At 39.8% G+C, this 23,021-nt stretch overlaps 1 protein-coding gene across 3 annotated transcripts; it reads left to right on the top strand.

The window, feature by feature from the left end:
• The first annotated feature begins 780 nt into the window (after positions 1-780).
• On the top strand, positions 781-22,876 carry eprs1 (glutamyl-prolyl-tRNA synthetase 1). 3 transcript variants are annotated; one of them, XM_005913069.2, is made up of 36 exons: positions 781-958; positions 3,320-3,404; positions 3,523-3,622; positions 3,703-3,859; positions 3,972-4,108; positions 4,384-4,478; positions 4,561-4,687; positions 4,804-4,996; positions 5,104-5,275; positions 6,455-6,688; positions 6,775-6,859; positions 6,988-7,047; positions 9,347-9,367; positions 10,754-10,864; positions 11,253-11,389; positions 11,480-11,687; positions 11,760-11,872; positions 11,975-12,092; positions 12,914-13,075; positions 13,254-13,421; positions 13,687-13,911; positions 14,707-14,910; positions 15,017-15,253; positions 15,332-15,597; positions 18,963-19,014; positions 19,099-19,308; positions 19,729-19,801; positions 19,918-19,997; positions 20,090-20,191; positions 20,288-20,443; positions 20,530-20,727; positions 20,866-21,039; positions 21,167-21,327; positions 21,523-21,601; positions 21,699-21,763; positions 21,887-22,876. In XM_005913069.2, exons 1-36 carry the CDS (start codon positions 916-918, stop codon positions 22,035-22,037), a joined length of 4,959 nt encoding a protein of 1,652 aa, XP_005913131.1. In that variant the 5' UTR covers positions 781-915; the 3' UTR covers positions 22,038-22,876. The 3 variants fall into 3 exon arrangements, with proteins under 3 accessions (XP_005913131.1, XP_005913132.1, XP_005913133.1); XM_005913070.2 differs by lacking the exon at positions 9,347-9,367; XM_005913071.3 differs by lacking the exon at positions 13,687-13,911 and having other exon boundaries at positions 782-958.
• Positions 22,877-23,021: the final 145 nt, after the last annotated feature.

Genomic DNA, 23,021 nt, shown 5'->3' with positions numbered 1-23,021 from the left:
CGGATCCAGATGCAAAAGAGTTACATGTAATGCATGTTGTAGGCACCGAAAAGTTTGTATGAGGTTCATTAATCTTTCTTAGTTAACAATAAAAACCTGTCTGAATACGTTTCTCACCTGTGACTGTGTATAGATGGTTCTGTTTTGTTTGAGGTGGCAAAATTACTGTTACTGCTATCCAGAAATCCAAAAGTCACTTATGCCTATTATATGCCTATTAAGTGCAGATAAAACACGACAGAAATACACTAATATTTCAGTGAGATATAAAGTTAAAGCTAAATGATCAAGGATTAGCCAGTTAATGCAATCTTGAAGCACTGTTTAAGTATTGTAATTATTCTTTGACAACATCGTTAGTCGGCATGTTAGAAAAGACAGACCCTACACAGGCCTAGAGCTGAAAGATGAAAAAGAAAAACATTGTATTGAACAGAAAATATTATACATATTAACATCAATATAACATTAAAATAATTTTATGGGTCATATTTCCTGCAAAAATACCAATTTTCTTTATCTTCTTGACCTTATAGTTATTAATGAAAGCCAAGAGAATCGCAAAAGGGTTGATAAGATACAAACTGTAAAGGTGCGACTTTTGACTCTTGGTAAATCTTCATAGATTTTAACTAATCTAAGTTGGTAAAAATGGATTTATGTGAAATAATTTGATTTGAACAACTGCATAGATCACATGGCAGACGATTGACCATTACAACCAGAAGAGGGCAGTAGTGTAACTCAAAGGGATGTCAGCTGCCGTAAATCGCAAAGAAAGGCGAAGAAGAACGACTCAGCTCGTTCTCTCTCCTGTGTCTGGAGTAGTGTTTTCTGTGCTGTGGACCTCTTGTACATGCCAGTTAACTTCAGCTGGGTCTCGTAACCACCTGTGTGGAAGCCGGATTTTGCAGTATGGCGTTAAATCTCACCATCAACACAAGCAATCCTCCTCTCGGTGAGTTACACCCTGAGATCCCCAAATAACGTGACTTTCTGCTATTAGCCGTGTGTGTGCATGAAAGGTTGCGAGTGACATCAGCTTTCTTACACCTGTGTGTCATACTAAACTGGAAAATATATAATTATAATATCAAAAATCAGTCGTTGGGATGAATCTTGTTAAGACAGACATGAAGATGTGAAAAAAATAAGTTGGAGTTTTATTTTGTAATTAAAACGACTTATATTTGATCATTGTACACGACCCGAATTTAATAGCAGATGATATAAAGTGTTAAAATATCGTGAAATGAGTAGTAGCTCTTGTTTCAAATAAAATATGAAGTTAAGAGTGTGACTTCATCCATAAATCAATGGAGATTGGTGATCTGTAGATGCATACAAATACTAGCTAAGGCTAGCTAGCCAGTAGGCACTTCTGAAACCAAAACCACAACACGTGAACAGTTCACGAAATGTTCTTTTTGTTCAAAACAGCGGTTCTAACTCTTATCCACCTGCTTCCACTGTAACATCTACATATCATGAGTACATTACACAGAAAAAGTCTTTTTGAACTTGGAAATGAAACACGTTGGTTGACACGTTGACATTAGCTAAAGACCGGCCGGTTAGCTCAGCTGGGCAGCTTTCGGTTTTTATAAGCTGCTGAAACTGAATGCATTGTGGCAGACCACTCTGACACGTTCAATCAACTGTGGAAAATAATTTATAGGGATTATTTTTGTGAAGTTATTTCCAAAAGCAAGCTAATGAAATGAATAGCGTTCATAATTGCTGAACAGCGCCCCTGTGTAGCTATTTTTTTACTGAGCACAGCAGGCTGATGCAAGCCTCCTGAAACGTAGTAGAACTGGATGGGGATGATTAGTCCTGCACTGTGTTCTTTCGGTTTTTTAGAAATGCAGGTGCTTGGAATGTATGCGAGGGCGCAACAAATTCAGAGAGAAGCTTTCCTTTATAATGGTGATATGCCGGAATGCACCTGTAAACATACAGTTACAGCTGTACATACATGCATATTTATACAGAGCATGTATACACCAGCTGTAGACAGGCCAATATATGACTATATAAACCTTACAATAAAATCTGTAGGTATTTAGATACTTTCTTTACAGCTTTGCCTCTGTACATGAAAAAAATCAAGATTGTGATTGAAGTTCAGACTTTCAGCTTTAGTTCAGGAGGTTTAACAAAAGCACTGGTTTGGGTTTATTGCTGTTTTTATACATAGTCCTCCATTTCAGATGCTCAAAATTAGTTGGACAGGCAAGCACTTTTCATGGCCAGGTGAGGTCTGCTCTTTCATTATTCTATGACAAAGATAAGTACACAGTAAGTATCACTTATTTGTATTTCAAGAAGTTGGACTCTGTTGCCTTATCTAAAATCTGGAGGAAAGGGGGTACTATTTGTTTGGACGTCATTTATATTTATTATATTTATATTTTACTGCAACTACAGCAGACAATTAAGCTCTAAACCCTGCTCTTCTTTTGGTCTTTACAACTTACATCATTTCTAAGGACTTGTGTTCCACAGTATGAGCAGACACCCACCACACAGCTTTAGATTTTCTATGAATGCTAAGCCATTTTCCAAGGGAACCATGACTTTACAATATTCTACGAAACGGCGAGGGTCCGCCTTCTGAATCACTCCGGTCAAACTGGCAGTAGGAATTGTATGTTGCAGTCACTAGTGAAGTGTGGTAAAAATCCTTAGAAAATATTCACGGTAGCTCTATGAATGTTTGGCATGCTCATCAAAAGATTACATCAGTTATTCAAAGGAACGTCACCTCTGTGTATGAAATGTTCAGCAACTCTGTCTCATGGGCTTGTTCAGTGTAGCAGATTACAGAATTTTGGGGGTTATCTATTTGAGTTCTTTACCAAGGCTTGTTATGAGCTCAGAAATAAAAAAGAATTTTTATTGGCCTCCTAGATTAACTGTGGCATACTGTTACAATATTACTGTGAAATTGTGAGACCTGTAACACAACTAATAATGTAATTTTGTCTGTATGTGAGCTTATGCCATTGTTCAGTTTGTTTAGTTTGAAAACAAATGAAAAGAAATAAGCAGATAAAAGGTCTGGAGTTGAATATGGATTCAGTACAAAAAGCCTTTGAAGCAGATTGAACTTAAGGTAGGTGTTGTGCAGAGTTACGGGAAAGATTGCAGCTTGCGTGCTTTGTGTCACTGGACCAGTTCACCTGGTTGTCAGATTTCATATCTGTTTGAGTGTGCAGGTATGCATTGATCAAATTTGACTGTTTTCTGGAGCTGTGCTTTGGAGTGTGAGAGTAAAAACACTAAAAAACACTGTGTTGTCTTGTCTGTCTTGCAGGGGCACTTCTGACAGCTGAACATGTGAAGAGCAGTGTGCAGGTATCAGTGGAGGAAGGCAAAGACACGCGGCTTCACATCTCAGAGTAGGTGCCACAATTATCGAGCTGCAGGTCGAGTTTAATTTACATGCTGTACAAAATAAGAGATGTGGAGTTTACATTCGTTTATCTCAACTGTCTCTTCTCATTTTCCTTCTCTCAGTTCAGTCCAGTTCAGCGATGACAACTCTATCTGTCGCTACTTGGCTCGGGTTGCTCCTGCTCTTGGCCTGTATGGATCCAACATGATGGAGCAGACTGAGGTGTGTATGTTTGTGCATATCTGTGATGTTTTGCAATTGTTCTGAATGCTCGTTTAATTTTTTCTTCATGATGTCTTCAGGTTGACCACTGGCTGGAGTTTAGTGCTCGCAGTCTGTGTAATCAGCCAGATTTGACTGTGGCACTGGCTGAACTGGACAAGGCTCTCTCACTGCGGACCTTCCTGGTTGGGCATGCCCTCACCCTGGCTGATCTGTCTGTCTGGGCTGCTCTCAAAGGTCAGTAACATCCAGGATTTAACAGCTTTTTTCTCTGACTGATTTTAGTGTGAAATATGTGTAACTAAACATTTTAAAATCAGCACTACAGATTGTGACTCTTTATCCACAGATCATGGGGAATGGCCAAAGCAGGGCAAATCCTTTTCCCATGTCAGCCGCTGGTTCTTCTTCCTGAGCTCACAAGTTCCTTTCACTGCTGTAGGCAACAAGTACACCAGTAAGAAGGCTTCAATGAACAAAAACAAAGTAAGTGTTATTTTGTCAGTGTTCATTGTGGCAAACTATGATTGTAAAACTGGGTGAGCATGACCCGAATCCTTAACCTGAAGATGCAAAGAAAAAAGAATAGATGTTAATGTTTATAAAGCCACCAAACATGTTGTTTTTATCTCTTTAAACTAAACTGGTACATTAAACTTTGATGTTTGAATGTTTAACGCTTGATTATTATGTTTGTGACCCATGTAAGATATAAATGCACTTTTTAATTCCATTCTTGACTGATTGTGTCATTTTCACAGTTGGAAGGGAAAAAGGCGGATGTCGGGAAGTTTGTGGAATTGCCAGGAGCTGAGATGGGCAAGGTGGTGGTTCGGTTCCCTCCTGAGGCCAGCGGGTACGACTTGAATCTGGAGTTTAGAAGAAACGTTTGTTAATTTACTAGCTTCCCTAACTTTTTCTCTGCCTCCCTTGGACAGATACCTGCACATCGGACATGCCAAGGCTGCCCTGCTCAACCAGCACTACCAGGTCACATTTAAAGGCAAGCTCATCATGCGCTTCGATGACACCAACCCTGAGAAGGAGAAGGAGGACTTTGAGAAGGTAAGATATTATTTATTTATTTATTTTGTTGTTACTTGGATAAATAAATATAATAACAAAAAAAACCACGAAGTGTAAGTTTTGTGTTCACATTTCTTTGCTGTGCTGCTCTTTAGGTGATCCTGGAAGATGTTGCCATGCTCCAGATCCGTCCAGACCAGTTCACTTACACCAGTGACCACTTTCCCACTATAATGAAGTTTGCAGAGAAGCTGCTTGCTGAGGGCAAAGCTTACATCGACAACACCCCACCTGAGCAGATGAAGCAGGAGAGGGAGCAGCGTGTTGAGTCCACCTGCAGAAACAATTGTACGGCTTAGGACGGGACGATGATGATGACCTGTCAGTGAATGCTGAAGCCTAGCAACATGTGATTTTTTTTTTATACAACTCCTCTCTGTGTCTCTCTCTTGCAGCCGTGGAGCAGAACATGAAGATGTGGTCGGAGATGAAAGCGGGAACAGAGTACGGTCAGACATGCTGCATGAGGGCAAAGATTGACATGAACTCCAACAATGGCTGCATGAGAGACCCCACCCTCTACCGCTGCAAGAACGCAGCCCACCCTCGCACAGGAAACACCTACAAGTATGTGGCTTTATTCTATTATTAGTCTGAATTGTAGCATTTATATACACAGAATAAAAAGAAAAGCGTAGAAAGCAGAAATTAGCATTAACACGAACAGAGGAAGTCATGTTATTCAAAAACTGCTCTGGTATTAATAACAATTTTTATTTATTCCAGTAATCAAAATCCTAAAATTGATGAGGAATTAATCTCTAGTTTCTGTGGCATCCAAAATGTTGACTATAATTTGCACTTTTTCAATTTGTATTAAAGAAAATGTGTGTTGCATACTTGCATATTGTGTTGTAGGTTTATTTTAGTTGGTCAAATTGATCATTTTTGTTCTTTTTTTTCATTTTGCATTAACAAAAGAGAACAGCATGAAACCAAGGTTGTTGTTTTTTGTTTTTTTTGTTTGTTTTTTTTGTTTTTTTTTTATTTAAATACGTGGAAATTTCTGAACTTTATTCACAGCCTTTGTAGTGGCTCTTCACATTTATCACTTATCTCATGAGGTCTGTCTAGATGTTAACTATCCACCTGGTAAAAATGGAGACACATGTTTGTTTGTTTTTTTGTTTGTTTTTTAGATGCATGCTAAAGTAACCAGCAATGTGCACTGACAAAAAACAAGCAATCATATAGAACTTGGCGATAAACGTAATCCATGCAGGGGTTTAACCCTTTTCATGCATGAATTCTGACAACCTCAATCAGGATTTTTTTCTTAAGTATTTTTATTCATCTTTAGGCATGAAACAAAGATTTTTGAACTTCATTTTTTAAACATGTACTTTTCAAAGAGTTTTTTTTACATATCCACTTAGGTGGATAACTGATGTGTATGGAGTGACACATCAGTGTCCAATGCAGTGGTTTATGTGCAAGTATACCATCAACACTGACACAAATACAAGGAAAAAGCCTTTGAATAGCTGTCAACTGTAGTGACCGCTATGCGTGAAAAGGTTAAAATGTTTTCTAAAGTTGACTGGACCACTCAAGTTGAGTTAACGGGTTGGTCATTACAGCAGCAGTCGGTCAGTGAAGGCTTTATTGTTGAGCATAACAGAAGTCACTCTGAATTTGCTGTGTTTTTGTGTACCTTGGAACAAATCACGGCGTGTGTGTGTGGTAAAAATTGAGCACATTCAGATAATTAAGTTTGATAATACATCTCATCTTCTTTGCTTTCAGCATCTACCCAACATATGACTTTGCCTGCCCCATTGTGGACAGCCTAGAGGGCGTTACCCATGCTCTTAGGACCACTGAGTATCATGATCGTGATGAGCAGTTCTACTGGATAATCAATGCTCTGGGCCTCAGGAAGCCCTACGTCTGGGAGTACGCCAGACTCAACCTCAACAACACGGTGCTCTCCAAGAGGAAGCTCACCTGGTTTGTTGATCAGGGATATGTTGATGGATGGTGAGTTTGGCTTAGTTTGTTTTTCTTTTTTATCTCTCTCTCCCTTTAAGTGCTCTTTTGACTTTTTTGGGGGTCTTGTCCTTCAGGGATGATCCTCGGTTCCCCACTGTCAGAGGAGTGCTGAGAAGAGGAATGACTGTGGAGGGTCTGAAGCAGTTCATAGCAGCCCAGGTGCATTTTAAAGAAGATGCAATAATCTGTGCTAAGTGAAAACCACAATGTTGATGCAAATGAGTACATTCTTAAATAAAAATGTGCTTTTTTTTTTTCTATTTATTAATCCCTGTTTTTTTCCCTAGGGTGGATCAAGGTCTGTGGTTAACATGGAGTGGGACAAGATCTGGGCCTTCAATAAGAAGGTACATTTAAAATTTTGCTATATTTCATCTGTGTCTAAATTTTTGTCAGTAGAACATTTAAAATGTTTCTGATCATGAATTTTAATCAGTTGTTGTTAAAGCCTGTTTAGCTTTGCTGCAGCAACACAAATAAATGTATTTATTGGGCTTATATGAGCACAGTGAACATAAGTTTGATATATTAAATTGCACACAAAATAACTTTATTTCCTGCTTTGTGAATTAGTTTTGGATTTTTCTTCAGTCAAAACCTGACTTATATGTTAGAGATGTCACGTGTGAGCATAGAGGTATAAGTGTAAATCTACCAGCGTTCAAGTATATGTAATGAATCTGTAGTAAAAAAACAGGCTCTGCAAATTCACTGCTGGCATGGCTTTGCTCTTTTCATTCTCTTAAATGCTTTCATTTGCCACCTCCTCTTCTGCCTCATTACCCCCAATCTCAGCCTGCTTATTAACCCCAATAACACAGAAAACCTGAAAAACCAAACTAGGTGCTTCATTTCACGTCCCACGTATGTTGGTATTCATGATTTGATGTCCTCATTTTCAACTGTCTGGACGTCAGTGTTGCTTCCTCTGTGTGGTCTTCCTTGCTGGCACTTGCTGCTTCATCCCAGAGTCAGGAAGAAGGTGTGAACCATCAGTTTAAATGTAAAGAAAGTGAAAGCAGTTTTTTTTTTTCCCTCAAAAAATAAACAAAAACAAAGTCTGTTTTAAACGTATGACCTATACAAGGATTTATATCCAAGAGTGGTTAAATTCAACAGCTACCAATTGGCAGTGATCATGTGGCAGTGAGGTCGATTTAAAGACAGCTGTCTCTGTTTTTGCAAAGGTCTCATGTGCATGTTCAACTAACCAGCTGCTCCTTGCAGTTGTCAGATAGTTACATTATTCTCATAAACTTTCTTCATGCTAGCAAGGGGATGTTTTAAGGTGGCTGTTTTGTTTTTTTTTTGTTTTGTTTTTTTTAACAGGTATTTAAGAGATGAATTTTGTCTAATTCTATTCTGCTAATCAAGACTTTGTAACTGTGAGCAGCCGTCTGCTTTTAATTCACCTTTTATTTTCCTTTTATTATATAAATCTTCAAATATGGAGCTTTTTAACAGACAGTTTACTCACCAGTGCCTCGTACTGTTCCTACCATTCCATCCTAGTGTCTTTGCAGGCATTTGGGTTTGAAAGCATTTGATTTAGCTTTACTTATTTACTTATGTTTTAAGCTCAACCAAAATCAAGTTAGAAATAGGGCATTAATGGCCAACACAATAAATCTCACATTTTCTGTCTCTGGTGATGAGTTGTAATGATAATGATAATAGTAATAATAATAATTGTTACCTGTTACATATTTGTTAATGATCACTTTCATTTTTGTTTTGGACCACATGAATCTCAGTGAATGTGATTCCACTGTGTGCTTTAGTCTTATGTGCCAGAACAGGTTAGGTCAGTTTTTAGGAACTTTACACTGTTGGTCTGTTTGACAAGGCTAAAATATTTTCCTGTTGTTGAAGTAATATACCTGCCATTTTTAGGCGTTTTTAAATAGTAGCCATTTTTCCACATTGTGTAAAATCAAAACATGACTTCAAAGCTGATTTCTAGGTGTGTATTGTATCTTTGGACTGTACTGCAGTGGTTTTAAAGGGTTAATAATCCAATATAATGCTTATTCATCTTAAACTCGACCATTATGTAGCTAATCAATTCACCCACGGTAGCTCTTGACCCTCCATTAAATAAGCTTTATTCTGATTTCTGTTAATAAGGGGCAGCCAGAGCTTAACAGCATGTGGGAGGAGCTTTTATGCTGACAGCAAACTGATGACCATATTAGCAATATCCACAATTACTGACATCATAGAGACACATGCTTAATGGGTCATGCACCACTGGTAGATAAAACAAGGCAGAATAAGTCTTCTTTTATTGAATGTAATGGATAATTACACCAAGCTTAGTGAAATAAAGTAGGCTCCATATTAGTTTATTCTTTAGTTGCTTATTACTCTCATCACTCAGCTTTCACTTCCTCTTCTGCTTCCCCTGTTTTGATTTCCCTGTCGTCCATTTGAAAAAATTATAATTCACTATTTTATTCATACATGCATTTGTGGTCAGGACGTTGGACGTTGACATAAGACACAAACCAAATCAGGAGAGTGTAACAAAGCAGCAAGGATAAGTTCTGTGAATGGATCATTCTGTGTAAATGTGTCTGTCTCTTCCTCTCTCTCTTCCTCTATCGTATCTGACATTAAACAGCATCTCACTCTTCTGTTTCCAAGCTGCCCGTTAGCTGTCTGAAGGTACTCCTCCACCTCCTGCTCCTCCTGCTCTTCCTCATTGTCACTCTCCCTGCTTCCATCATGTGCTGGTTAATCTGAAAGCCCGCCAATGGCTTGCGCTATTTTACCAGCCCAAACAATAGGATTCCAAACAATAGGTTGGCACAATGCAACAGACAATTTTAAGTCAATACAAAATAAGGTTTTTAAAATAGTGGTTATTTAGGGTCACGTGACTGTTGGCTTCCCTTCCCAAACACTCTGAGTAAAGTAAATATGGTTGTTTTTATTCTATACATGTTTACACAGATTGAACAAATGTCAAATCTAAAGCATATTCACTGAAGATACAGGAAATGCTTCAATATATTCCATATTAACTGCCCTGAACAGCATGTTTATAACCAAAAAGGCAGTTTGTCTTTATCTTCCTATGAATCTGTTGTCTCTTTTTCATCCTTTACGCCACTTCAGTTTTATTTATGTATTTTTTGTGATGAAGAAGTTGCCCTTTCATATAGTTAATCATGCATTACTGAGTGAGAACACCCAAGTCTTTAATTTGTGAACAGGTCACAGGTCTTCCAGTGGCAGATTCATAAAATGGTACATATTGGTAAGACAATTTGTAAAGGGCTTCATACAGAGTGTGTATGAGATCTTGATTTTTATGAAAATAATATGTGAATTGTTACCCTGACAACTTTCAAAACCATGTTTTGTTTTTTGTTTTTTTTGCTTTTTTCTCCCCATTTTAAGATTACATTCAAGACCACAAGGGCTGATATTCTAATCAACCAAAGTTGTTGATCTTTAACATAGTAAACTTGCATCAGAGAAACCCGTGTGCCACTGAAGCACATCAGTGATGGTTGCAACTTTTCTGAATGTTTTTGTTATATTAAAAATGATTTTTTTAAATAGACAAAATGACTTGAAACTTTTTAGCAGTAGTATCTGTGAGAAATGGTGACTTTTATGACTAGATCTTCAATAAATAACTTTGTGGAACAACATGAAAAGTGTGTGTACGATACGTTATAATCAGTTATGAAAACGTTTTTTCAAATCCTTCAGTTGTCATTTACATCCAGGCTGGCTGGTAAAATAGTGGAAGCGGATAGCGACTGAGTAAGCAGCTGAATAAAAGCTTGTTTCCCAACTTGCATACAGTCATTATTCACTCTTGAAATCATCTTTTTTTTCCTCCTCTGGCTTAGTTTTATTTATTGCTTACTGAGCTGAAGCGTCTCTGTCCAGATTTTTGTTTCTTTTTGGAGAAGCCATCAAAGTTGCATCATATTTTGCTTTTTTCTTGCATTACTCAGCTTTTTGTATGTGAAGTGCAGATTTTTCTTTTACTGACCTCTGCGTGTGTATATGTGTCTCTCTCTGTTGGTGTTTTAGGTTATAGACCCGGTAGCTCCCAGGTACACAGCTCTATCCAGCTCCTATGTGGTGCCAGTGTCTGTCCCAGAGGCTACAGAGGAGATGAAGGAAATTGCCAAACATCCCAAGGTTTGAGGGGTTTTTTTTGTTCTGTTTTTAACAGCTTGCCGCCAATTTTGATTACTTACATATTTTTGTCCAGTTTGTCCCATCAAAACAGCTGTCATTTAAATCTCATTGTAACTGATTTTATTCCTAAAAATCTTTTTAGCTCTAACATGTCTTGTGTTACTCTCTTTTGGGAAGAGCACCTTGGTTTTTAGCTGAAACATCTCAGTTAATAGCATTCAGCATCTTTTGCTATAAGGACTGACTCTCCCTTACTTGAAAACCAGCCACTCCAGGAACTGCAGTTTATGTCACTTGACTATAGCATGAGTCAGTTCACTGATGCATACTCACCAATGTAGCTTTGCTGCAGTGCTACTGAGCTGATGCCATTTCTGTGCCTATCTAGAATGCCGAGGTTGGGATGAAGGAGGTTTGGTATGGTCCTAGAGTTCTGATTGAAGGAGCCGATGCTGAGACTTTCACAGAGGGAGAGACGGTTACTTTTATCAACTGGGGCAACCTCATCATCACCAAGATCAACAAGTATGACCATCGTTTAGATGATCTGTATTTCTTTTAAGAATCAGAATTCCCTCTGATCTGTTCATGCTGTCGCCCTTTCTTATCACTTAGAGGGGCTGATGGAAAGGTTTTGTCCATGAAGGCAAGCTTGAATCTGGACAACAAAGACTACAAGAAGACAACAAAGATCACTTGGCTGGCTGAAACAAACAATTCCCTCCCAGTGCCAGCCATCTGCGTCAACTATCAACCACTCATCTCCAAAGCTGTCATCACCAAAGACGACAACTTCAAGGACTACATTAATAAACATAGCAAGGTCAGTTATTTGCTCTGTGTGTGCATTATACTGCATGGATGTGGTTATTTTATTATCTGTTTTTGATCTCAGTTGGAAGAAAAGATGCTTGGTGACCCCTGTTTGAAGAACCTGAAGAAAGGTGACATCATCCAGCTCCAGAGGCGGGGCTTCTACATCTGTGACCAGCCTTATGAGCCACTCAGGTAAAGAAGTGAAAACCCGAATCTGCTCAGTACCAAAACACCTTTTGGGCATGTATCCATTTTTTTGTATTACTGTTTTATTAACTGGGGTTGTGTCTGCAGTCCCAACAGCTGTAAGGAGAGTCCTTGTGTGCTCATCTACATTCCAGATGGCCACACTAAGGAGATGCCAACAGCTGGATCCAAGGAAAAGAGCAAGACTCAGGCTTCTGACAACACAGTGAGTATTCAGTAAGGGGTTTGCAATTATACGCCTAATGGTCCTGTATGAAAGACATAAAGTCATCTGAATTACTTAAAGTTTGCTCTGATGTTTGCGTTGGATGTACTAAGACGGAAACAAAAAGCACAGTACAATTAGTGGCAGTAGCAGGAACCTACCCTGTGAATCCTAACTGGTTTAACCAGTAAAGCAAATGCTAGACTAATAATAGGTGAAAACTAAACAAGGTTCAGGCCCAGTTTGAAAGCTACCAGTCGGCCTTTTATATTATTATTTGTTATTGCCTGAAAACTGACAGCTTCTAGCTTAAAAGTTGAATATTAGTGAAAAGCTCCTTCTATTATACTTGTTGGTCACACAGGGTGTGAAGGATTTTATTCTGGGAATTTTATGTGGATTTTATTCATTCCTACTTTTGAAGAGAATGTATTGTGTGTGTGTGTGTTTATGTCCTAGTGTGTATATACACCAAAGGAAAGTCAAACCTACCCATACCCGTCTTAATTATTATGGATAAAAGATAAATGGATGGTTATCTGCTAAAACTATTAAGTCATAATAACACTTTTCTGGTTCTTTACTTCTTCAGAGTTTTATCACGTGTTCTTTTTTTTATTGTTAGCAACAGTAGGCTAACAATATTTATGTTTGTAGCGTCTTTCTAAAAATAAAAGTAAATAAATAAAATTCCCTGGCATCTAGGGCCTTCAGGGCATCAGCTTAGCATGCAAGCTTGGAATAAAATGGGATAAAAATGTGAGACATCTTGGATAAACTGGTAACTGACAGTTTCTTCATCTTCATCTCTGTTGTATAAGCCTGCCAGCCCTGCCAAGGCTCCTAAAACCTCTGTGCCAGCCCCAGCAGCTGACCTGTTCTCAAGCATTGTAGCACAGGGCGAAGCTGTCCGCCTGCTCAAAGCTGCCAAAGCTCCCAAGGATGAAGTGGACAAGGCTGTTAAGCAGCTGCTTTCTCTAAAGGTATGCTGGCTTTAAATAAAAGTATTATAAAGACAAAGACATGTGCTGAAGTGATCCTTCTGATCCTTCTGGCAAATATTAAATCCAGATTCTCTTGAAATTGTCAGGAGTTGATGTTCAAAAAGGGCTTTGCTTGAAAAAAAAAATACTGACAGTCTCATCTGTTCTTTATCTGCAGGAGCAGTTTAAGCAGCAAACCGGTGTGGAATACAAGCCAGGCATGGCTCCTCCAGCCTCAACGCCAGCCCCATCTACCTCTTCCTCAGACTCCACGTCCTGCCCATACAGTCGTGTTGTCCAGCAGGGTGAGCTGGTCAGGAAATTGAAAGCAGAGCAAGCACCAAAGGTAAAGGGCATTTTCCAATCCATAGTCACATCCTCATCTGTTTGTCAGATCTTCGTTTTATGCCCCACGTTGTTTGTCCGCTCGTTTTTTGTGTCCCATCTCATATCCGCTGAATTCGTGCATCAAAAATCACTTGTCTGGTCCTTCCCTTGTGATGTCCCACAACATTTGTCCAGTGACCGTTCCACCTCCTCGTGCCATTTGCATGACAGTCAAGCTTATTCTGAAATACCCATTACTATAAGATCACTTTTAATGGTACCAGGACCAGATTGACACTGCAGTAAAGCAGCTCCTCGCTCTCAAGGCAGAGTTTAAAAAGATCACCGGTCAGGATTATAAACCAGGGATGGCCACACCCGCCCCCTCTGCTTCATCTCCCGTGACTGCCACCTCTTCTTCCTCGCCACCTTCTTCTTCGGGCCTGTATGAACATGTTGCACAGCAAGGAGAAGTAGTGAGGAAACTGAAGTCGGAAAAAGCCCCCAAGGTATTCAAATGCATGATGAATACAGACAGTAGAAAAATTCCTGCCTTATTCATATGCCACATTCCGGTCACCTCGGAAATCGGATGTCAGAAATTTGGAGTTACTTAGTCTGAAACCACTAATACTTATTAATGTTACTCAGACACACACACACAAGTGTTAAAATAAACAATCCATCCTATCATGGCTTCAGTGCCGAACCAGTTAGATTTATTCTTGGAAACATTACGTAGTTCCTGGTAACAGGGCTGGTACAGATAATTGTACGTTTGATTATCTCTTATTTTGGCATGAATTATGTGTCACCACTCAGTGCTTTATTTGCACACATTTTCTGCACTACTTTAACTTTGTTTTAGGGTTTTAAATTAATTTTGCAGTAAATGTTCCGTATCGGCATGTGCTTAACATACTTGTTTCACACAATTATAACAGTGCTTATATTAAAAATGTGTGTATTTGCTTTATTACTATTACCAAATTATCTATTTCCTCTAACTGCTGTCTGCGAGAGGGTAATCCAGAGGGATTGTTCTGATCAGAGTGATAGCTGAACACAAGGCTATAAGCAAAAACTGCTAAATGTCTGAATTAACATCAAAAATGCGTGACCAATCTTAGGTAATACAATGATCTGACACCTGATAGAAAAAAAAAAAGCTGATTGCTGTCGCCAGCATGTAAATTGTGGGAAAACAATATTCACCATGCACTGGAATGGGAATATTTTTACCCACAAAAATCCTAAACATCGTAATAAATTGGGTTACAGTTTCCTTGTTTCATCTTCTTCAGGACCAGCTTGATGCAGCAGTGAAACAGCTGCTTGCTTTGAAGGAAGAGTACAAACGTATCACAGGCCAGGAGTATAAGCCTGGAGCGGCCCCACCTCAGAAAGCACCCGCTCCAGTCCAGAATGGCTCCACCAATGACCTCTATGAGAAGGTCACTGAACAAGGAGAACTGGTCAGAAAACTGAAGGCTGAAAAAGCTCCTAAGGTGAGATTTTACCATTTGCCTAAATTTTTGAGGCTCTGTAGCTTTCAGTAGTCCTTGAGGTGTTGACTTTGACTTGATGTTTCTCCTTCCATTGGTTCTTTTTCAGGATCAAGTAGATGCTGCAGTGAAGCAGTTGCTGGCTCTGAAGGCAGAGTACAAACAGAATACTGGAAAAGATTACAAACCGGGATTACAAGCCCCAGCTACCCCAGCCCAGACCCAAACCCAGGCCAGCTCAGCCTCCACTCAGTCTAACTCCTCTCTTCAGGCCCAGGAGCTGTTCTCACAGGTGTCCCAGCAGGGAGACCTGGTGAGGAAGCTAAAGTCTGAGAAGGCCCCCAAGGTAAGAACTTACAGAGTGGTATTAAATACAACTAAAATTGCACAGACATAAACATAAACAATCATATCTCCTTTTTAGGACCAGGTGGACGAAGCTGTGAAGACTCTACTGGACCTGAAGAGCAAGTACAAGACTCTCACTGGACAAGACTACAAACCAGTGGCTGCTGCTGGTGGTACAGGAGGAGAGGACAAAAACCGCAAGGAGAAGGAGAACAAGTCTGAGAAACAGGGTGGAGGAGGAGGAGGGAAGAAGGGTAAAGGAGACAAAGGAGGCCAGAGCAAGGAGTCCTCCGGAGGAGCAGGAGGTGCAGGAGAGGGTCAAGGACCCAAGAAACAGACACGGTGAGAGACTGGAAGTACTCCTTCACCCATCTCTCTTCACATATTTCCAAATGCAGATGAACTAGCTCGGGCTTAAATTTAGATTTCAATTTTCAGCTAACACAGTTTTTGGTTTAAAATGGGTCTCCATAACAACAACTCTGATATGATTTCAGCTAAAATGATAATCCTTTTTACATGCAATACCATGAACATTGAATATTGAGGAACATAGTAGTATTTTACTGTTTGCATTGCATACAAGTTATTGTTTGTCTTTGGGTTTTCAACACATTAAAATGTGTTCTTTGGGTACATCTGACTGTGATGAGTGGGGGAAACATTTATTGGGGAAGAAAGCAGATTATTGTAAAAGAAATAGCACAGCTGTCTGTAGTTGGTTGTCCTTGAATTTGCTGAAAATTGACAATAAATGGAGAGTTAAATTAAAGCATTTACACCTGGTCACATTCTCATACATCTGATTTGAGCTCATTAGAATATGCACGGTTTGGTAAACATATATTTGAATGTTTAACATGAAACCCCCAGCAGGTGATGGAGGTTGTACTCCAATGAGTAGTACATTTTAAGCAGGACTGTTGTTGGTATGAACACCACCAGCTTCCTGTCAGGTGTCTTGTCTTAGAACAATAAACACACGCACACACACACACACACACACACACACACACACACTCACACACAGGTATTTGGGTGTGTTGATTTGGAAACCGAAGATGGTTGAAGCACAAGCCTATGCTGCTGTTTCTTACCGACTGAGGAGGGTTTTTGAAATCAGATTCGGTGAGTCTGACGTGGTTGCTTTTTCCTGCATATTCAGTGCCTGTTGTGTGCTAAAATTACTGGCTTTAAGATGGTGCTACATTACTAATTTTTTTAATATTCATGATTTAGCCGTTTGTCAAGAGAGGGCACTGTTGCCATGGTTGGTCCAGATTGAAATATCTGTTTTCTATGATCACCACAGCATCAAGAGGTTGATATTTTTGGCTTTTAGTGAATCATCTTGACAACTACCGGATGTATAGTGATGGAATTTGCTGTAATAATATAATAATTATAGGTTCTGTCTGAATTTGCGCCTTGTTTACTGTATAATACACTACATTTAATGTGCCTAAAAGTTATCCAATAAAACAAATGGTACATATCTAAATATAGGGAGTGGTAAATAAGGGGCTAGGGCAGGGGTCTGCAACCTTTTACACCCAAAGAGCCACTTGGACCCGGTTTCCATGCAAAAGAAAACACTGGGAGCCGCAAATACTTTTTGAAATCTAAAGTGAAGATAACGCTGTATATATTGGGTTTTTTTTCCTTTATGCTTTGTGTGAACAACTAAAGTAAGTAAAGTTTATTTATTAAGCGCTTTTCACAGACAGGCAGTCACAAAGCGCTGTACACAAATATTAAAATAAACAATACAATCAATAGACATTATACACAATGTAAAAGATCAAATGTACATAATGTAAAGAATATAAAATACGTAGATCAACAAAAGGCTTGTATGAACAGAAAAGTTTTTAACTGCTTTTTAAAATAATCCACAGAGCAACTAAGGTGTGTTGCTTATGAAATTCATGAAGTGCTACAGAGAAAATTACATTTATTTATGTAATTAACACATTTTGAACTCTTAAAGAAAGATAACAAAAGGAAAGACACCCAGCTGAACTAAAATGATCCATGTAGGAAACAAACTGTTGTGAGCCGCCACCCTTATATCGCCTTTGGGCTTTTGGAGCCTTGACCTGACTTTTAAAAAGTAATTTGGAAAAAAGCACTATGCTGCTAAAAAAAAAATAGATATTTGCAAAATTCTGCCTAAATATGTATTTTACCTGGTTAATGTGTGTGGCGGGGCGTGGTCTGCAGCGCCGCTGCAGGGGAGGCGGACGCACCTGAGCGGCACCCGCAATCGCGCCTCACTGCCTTAAAGTCTGTGCTCTCTCTGCTGTTGTGTTGTCGGGCTGTGAGCTGAAAAGCTACAGCCGGCTGTATGCGTACAGCAACCGTGTGTGAAAAGTGGTCAATAAAGAGATGCTGAAAAGCGTTTTCATGCAAACATCGTCTGGTCTGCGTGATATGTTTACAATAAGACTTCTGGTCCCGAACCTCTGCGCACAGCGTCTGCTGTCATCTGTGAGGCGCGAGCGGTGTTTGTTTTTAACGTAGTTCACGGTGGAGAACAACATAATGCGGATCCGAAGATCCATAACTGGCCTACTTGGTGTTGAAAGTCTTGATAAATGCACAGCGTTTTGGCGAGTATATCTGCTTCCGCGAGTGTGACGCTTATTTTGAGCGATGAAAAAATAATAAGATATAATTTTATTTTTACATTTCAAAATCACACTAATCTTCCAATTTAGAACTACAAGTTAAAAAAAGAACTAAACACAAATAAAATACACTTCAGCTAAATACTTCTAATTTATTTTCCCAAACCACCCGGAGCCGCAGTATAAGGACAAAAGAGCCGCATGCGGCCGACCCCTGGGCTAGGGGGAGAGTTAACTCCTTAACGCCTGGTGCATCATTTTTGATGCACCCAAACAATACATATTTACAATACATATTACTTAAAAATGTAATAAATGGCAAACATGATACAAATAAAAATGTTTAAAATTGTCCTGTATGTAAAATATTATCTTTTTTTTAAATTGCCATATGGTTCAATAAAAGCTACATTTTTAAAGAAGTTGCATTTTCTAGCAATTGTTTCCTGACAGTCGCTCTGACACTCCCCTCAGCCTGAGCAGTGTTTTGTGTTTAGGATTACTAAATGCTAACCCACTGAATTAATGCTTACCATGTTGGCATGCTAAAGTTCTAGACTGTGAGTACAAAGCCTCATACTAACATGGTTTTAGACTCGTAGTCTTGTTTTTGGCACTTTTGTTTTTGCACACTTGAAGCTGTCAGTTGGAGACCTGCTGGGAGAGAAAAGGGTTTATATACGTCTATATGGATATATAGAAAGTAGATTTTGTTCCTCAGGCAGTAAAAGTGTCATTGTGCCAAAAAAAAAGGATTATCATTTTGCCCTCATGCTCCAGCTCTGTTTTGTCAGTTAGCTTTAGAAATACAGTTTGCTTTAAGCAGCATGATGGACTTGACTTGAAATTGCAGTCATTACTCTTGTGTTTGTGCACTCAGGAGCAGTGATCACTAACCAAGAATTAGCTGATTGTTGTGTTCGTGTTTCTCTGTCAGTGCTTCATCACCGCTTTCTCAAATTTGTGAAGAAAATAAATGAAATTCTGTCGAAGAAACACATGATTAACAATAAATTGTGCTTAAAAGACCTATGAAATGTTTCTATAACTCTTACTCATTTGTATATCTCCTGTCAGGTTGGGTCTGGAAGCCAAAAAAGAGGAGAACCTGGCTGACTGGTACTCTCAGGTGAGTATCACCCTTTACTCCAACAGCACAATTTGCTATGTCAGTCAAAATCTTCTGTTAATATTCCTCTCTTGTCCTCCTCAGGTCATCACTAAAGCTGAGATGATTGAGTACTATGACGTCAGCGGTTGCTATGTGCTGCGACCCTGGGCTTTCTCAATCTGGGAGTCTATTAAAGACTTCTTTGACAAGGAAATTAAGAAACTGGGTGTGGAGAACTGCTACTTCCCTATGTTTGTCTCTCAGGCAGCTTTGGAGAAGGAGAAGTCCCACATTGCAGACTTTGCTCCAGAGGTAAATGAGACTTTGCACGGACATCTTCTGATGTTTACAAAAAGCAAACTGGGTAACATAAATTAAAGAAATGGGCAACTACAAGAAATCATAATGATATGCTCGCGCATGCATTTATGGATCAAGCACAGTCTTGATCCATAAATGGGACTCTGCCATTATTTTTATGGTCTTCCATCATTTATATCCTAGTGATGTCAGGAGGTTAATTGAAAGGTTCAAGTCCTAACATTTAAGGTGGCTGTCGTAAAAATTCTCTCAGCAGGTCAAAACAGTCAGTCCTAGCTGCCCAAACAGACGAGTGCTCTTTACAGAAAGAGCGTGTATGAGATAATCATACAAATACAACTGGTAGTAAAAATATAGAACTGTAAATATGCAATATCCTGTTATTACAGTTTTGGTTTCCCCTTTTTTAAGGTTGCTTGGGTAACTCGGTCAGGAAAGACTGAGCTTGCAGAGCCCATCGCTGTCAGACCCACCAGTGAAACAGGTCTGAACCACAGCTCTTTGGCTAACATAAAGCTATGCAGACTCACATTCAGCATATAAATTTGAAAACATTTAACATTGTTCCTAACCCCATTTATCTCTCTTTATTCATCTCAGTGATGTATCCAGCCTATGCAAAGTGGGTCCAGTCTCACAGAGACCTGCCAATCAAACTCAACCAGTGGTGTAACGTTGTGGTCAGTGTTCCCTTCTTTTCTTTAGTTAATGGTTGCAAGATTGCTCATGGAAGAGCACCCAGTTTAGTGTGCATCTCTTCTCCGTTGTATAGAGATGGGAGTTCAAACATCCCCAGCCTTTCCTGAGGACAAGAGAGTTCCTGTGGCAAGAGGGCCACACAGCATTTGCCACAAAGGAGGAGGCAGCTGAGGAGGTAATATACATGACAGAATGTAAAACAGTCGTACCTAGGCAGACATGTTCGAGTACAGTTTTTCTGGAAGGCTGTTTATGCGTCATCTGTATGCAGGTTCTGCAAATCCTGGATCTATATGCCAGGGTGTATGAGGAGCTAATGGCCATCCCTGTGGTAAAAGGGAGGAAGACTGAGAAGGAGAAATTTGCAGGAGGAGATTACACAACAACCGTGGAGGCATTCATCTCTGCCAGCGGCCGAGCCATTCAGGTAACACACTGGCTTTATTCTCTCAATCCTCTTACTCAAGTAAGCAAGTAAACATTGCATTGAATCAAGAGTCCCCTTTTCCTCAGGGTGCTACGTCCCACCATCTGGGCCAGAACTTCTCCAAGATGTTTGAGATTGTGTTTGAGGACCCCAAGAGGCCGGGCGAGAAGCAGCTGGCTTTCCAGAACTCGTGGGGAATCACAACCAGGACCATCGGTGTTCTCACCATGGTCCACGGAGATAACATGGGACTCGTGCTGCCACCCAGAGTGGCTTGCCTCCAGGTGAACACTCAGTCACATGTACACATGGGATTTTATTTTTGTAACAGATGAAGATGTTAAGGTCCTTTTTTAAATTTTATTATATTGATGTAAATGATGCTGCAACAGCCAGCCTAAGATTTCTCTTTCCTTTCCCAGGTTGTCATCATTCCTTGTGGGATCACCGCAACCTTGCCAGAACAGGAGAAGGAGGTGCTGTTGGCTCAGTGCACCAAATACCTGAAAAGGCTGCAGGAGGCTGGGATCAGGGTGAAGTCTGACGTCCGAGACAATTACTCACCTGGCTGGAAGTTCAACCACTGGGAACTCAAGGTCATTAACAACATGATCATAATCCTTATTATAGTTTTAACCTGATGCAGAGGATATTAATTGGAAAAAAACAGATGTCAGTTTGGTTTCTGACTCCTTGTTCTGTATGTTGGGGTCTCTCATCCAGGGAGTGCCTATCCGACTGGAAGTGGGCCCTAAAGACATGCAGCAGAAGCAGTGTGTCGCAGTGAGGAGAGACTCAGGAGCAAAGGTGACAATACCAGAGGCTGAAGTGGAGAAGAATCTGCTCAACATGCTGGAGGACATCCAGAACAGCCTGTTCAAAAAGTATGTTATACTTACTACACTGAGGTTTTGTTACAAATGGACACATCCCCAGTCGAGGACAGTTCTACCACAGGGCTTTTTGTTAGAGGATTTAATAATTGATACAAGTGTCAAAGTTAAAATATAAATAAGTGTACACAGATTCTGTGAGATTACATGGTGTCTGTAAACACTTGGTTAATGTCTATTTATCAGAGCTTCAGATGATCTGAAGAGTCACATGGTGGCTGCAGACACAATGGAGCAGTTCCAGAAAGAGTTGGACCAGGGCAAGGTGAGTAACACAAACAAGGCACAACAGCTCAGACATCTCACCGTCTTTCCTCATCAGAATAAATAATTGATCTCATATATTTTCCTTTGCTTGATAGATTGTCCAGATCCCATTCTGTGGAGGAATTGAATGCGAGGACTGGATCAAGAAAATCACTGCTAAGTAAGTCTGACATATTGGTATTGTATACATAATGTTTCCTGTGATTTCCCCCACAGTTTGCTTGTTGTGCTCAGAGTGCTTAATTTCCACCACTGAAGGACTATTTGCTTGATCTTTTTTTAGGGACCAGGACCTGGAGCCTGGTGCTCCGTCCATGGGAGCCAAGAGCCTCTGTATCCCATTCACTCCTCTGAAGACCCTCCAACCTGGACAAAAGTGTGTCAGCGGCAAGGAGCCGGCCCAGTACTACACTCTGTTTGGACGTAGTTACTGAGCACCTGCTCTTCTGGGGCAAGAGAATAAGCATCTTAGTAGAAAAGGGCTTTCCCACCTTCTCTGTAACTGTTTTTCCTTCTTGGTGTTTAACTTAAGTGAGGTGACTAAACTTTGGGATTCAGGAAGGGAACATGCTCTCTTTGTTTTGTTTTGGGTTTTTAAAAAAAAACAACAACAACATGTCATCATTGTTACAACACTTTGGAAATGGAGCGGAGACAAGAGATGTTTACTCTTATAGCCGTTAATATCTAAATTGTTGATTATCCTCTAAAGGGCCTGTCAGAAAGAGACTCGCTGTCCAGAGGGGGACACAAGAATGGAAATGGCCAGGAGTTAGGCAGGTGTGTCAGCATCAAACATCTGATGAGTGAAAGCAGCAATTGTACTTTATCTGGACTTTGAAAAATATTCAAGAAAGTGGTTTTAAACTCCATACCTAAAATGCAAGATTTTCTGTACTTGAAAATTGATGAATTAAGGATGTTTGGCCTTTTTGTAAAACTCTCAAAGGAGAATGTTACTGATGGGGAGGGGACATCCTGAGAACTACAATGTCTCTTTGCCTGGCAACAGCCCCATCTCCCTCACAGCCAGACTATCTCAGGAACTCTGCAAGCACTCTTGCGGTTTTGCAGTTTTGTCAGCCCTGCTCTGTCTGTATGGTTACAGTATGTGGCTTTATATTTAACGGCTTAAAAAAATCTCTTATCCACCAGAGCCAAATGGTGCAGCTGTGATGAACCATGTGTATTGTCAATATCGCCTTCTGTCTCTTCTCTCACATGAAAGATCTCTGCTGCCTGTCTAAAATAAAGTAATTTCCATGGCAAACTATCCAGTGTATGTGTGTGGTTATGTTTTGTTATTGTTTTTTTTTAAGCCTGGGTAAAATAGGGGGAGATAATCAAGTCTAAGATGATCTTTTTCTATTTTTGGAAAGCTGCATGGGAAAATAATAGTAACTAAAAAAAACCCCAGA

Source organism: Haplochromis burtoni, unplaced genomic scaffold (genome assembly GCF_018398535.1).
Source record: "Haplochromis burtoni strain Fernald_Lab_line unplaced genomic scaffold, NCSU_Asbu1 Contig_2, whole genome shotgun sequence".
Lineage (NCBI taxonomy): Eukaryota > Metazoa > Chordata > Actinopteri > Cichliformes > Cichlidae > Haplochromis > Haplochromis burtoni.
The sequence above is the reverse complement of the archived record's forward strand: the minus strand, read 5'-3'. Positions and strand labels throughout refer to the sequence as shown.

Coding starts and splice junctions, on each gene's coding strand:
- eprs1 (XM_005913069.2), top strand. CDS start 916: ATGGCGTTAAATCTCACCATCAACACAAGCAATCCTCCTCTCG. Junction 10,865..11,252: donor AAATTGCCAAACATCCCAAG/GTTTGAGGGGTT, acceptor GTGCCTATCTAG/AATGCCGAGGTTGGGATGAA. Junction 14,911..15,016: donor AGGCTGAAAAAGCTCCTAAG/GTGAGATTTTAC, acceptor GTTCTTTTTCAG/GATCAAGTAGATGCTGCAGT.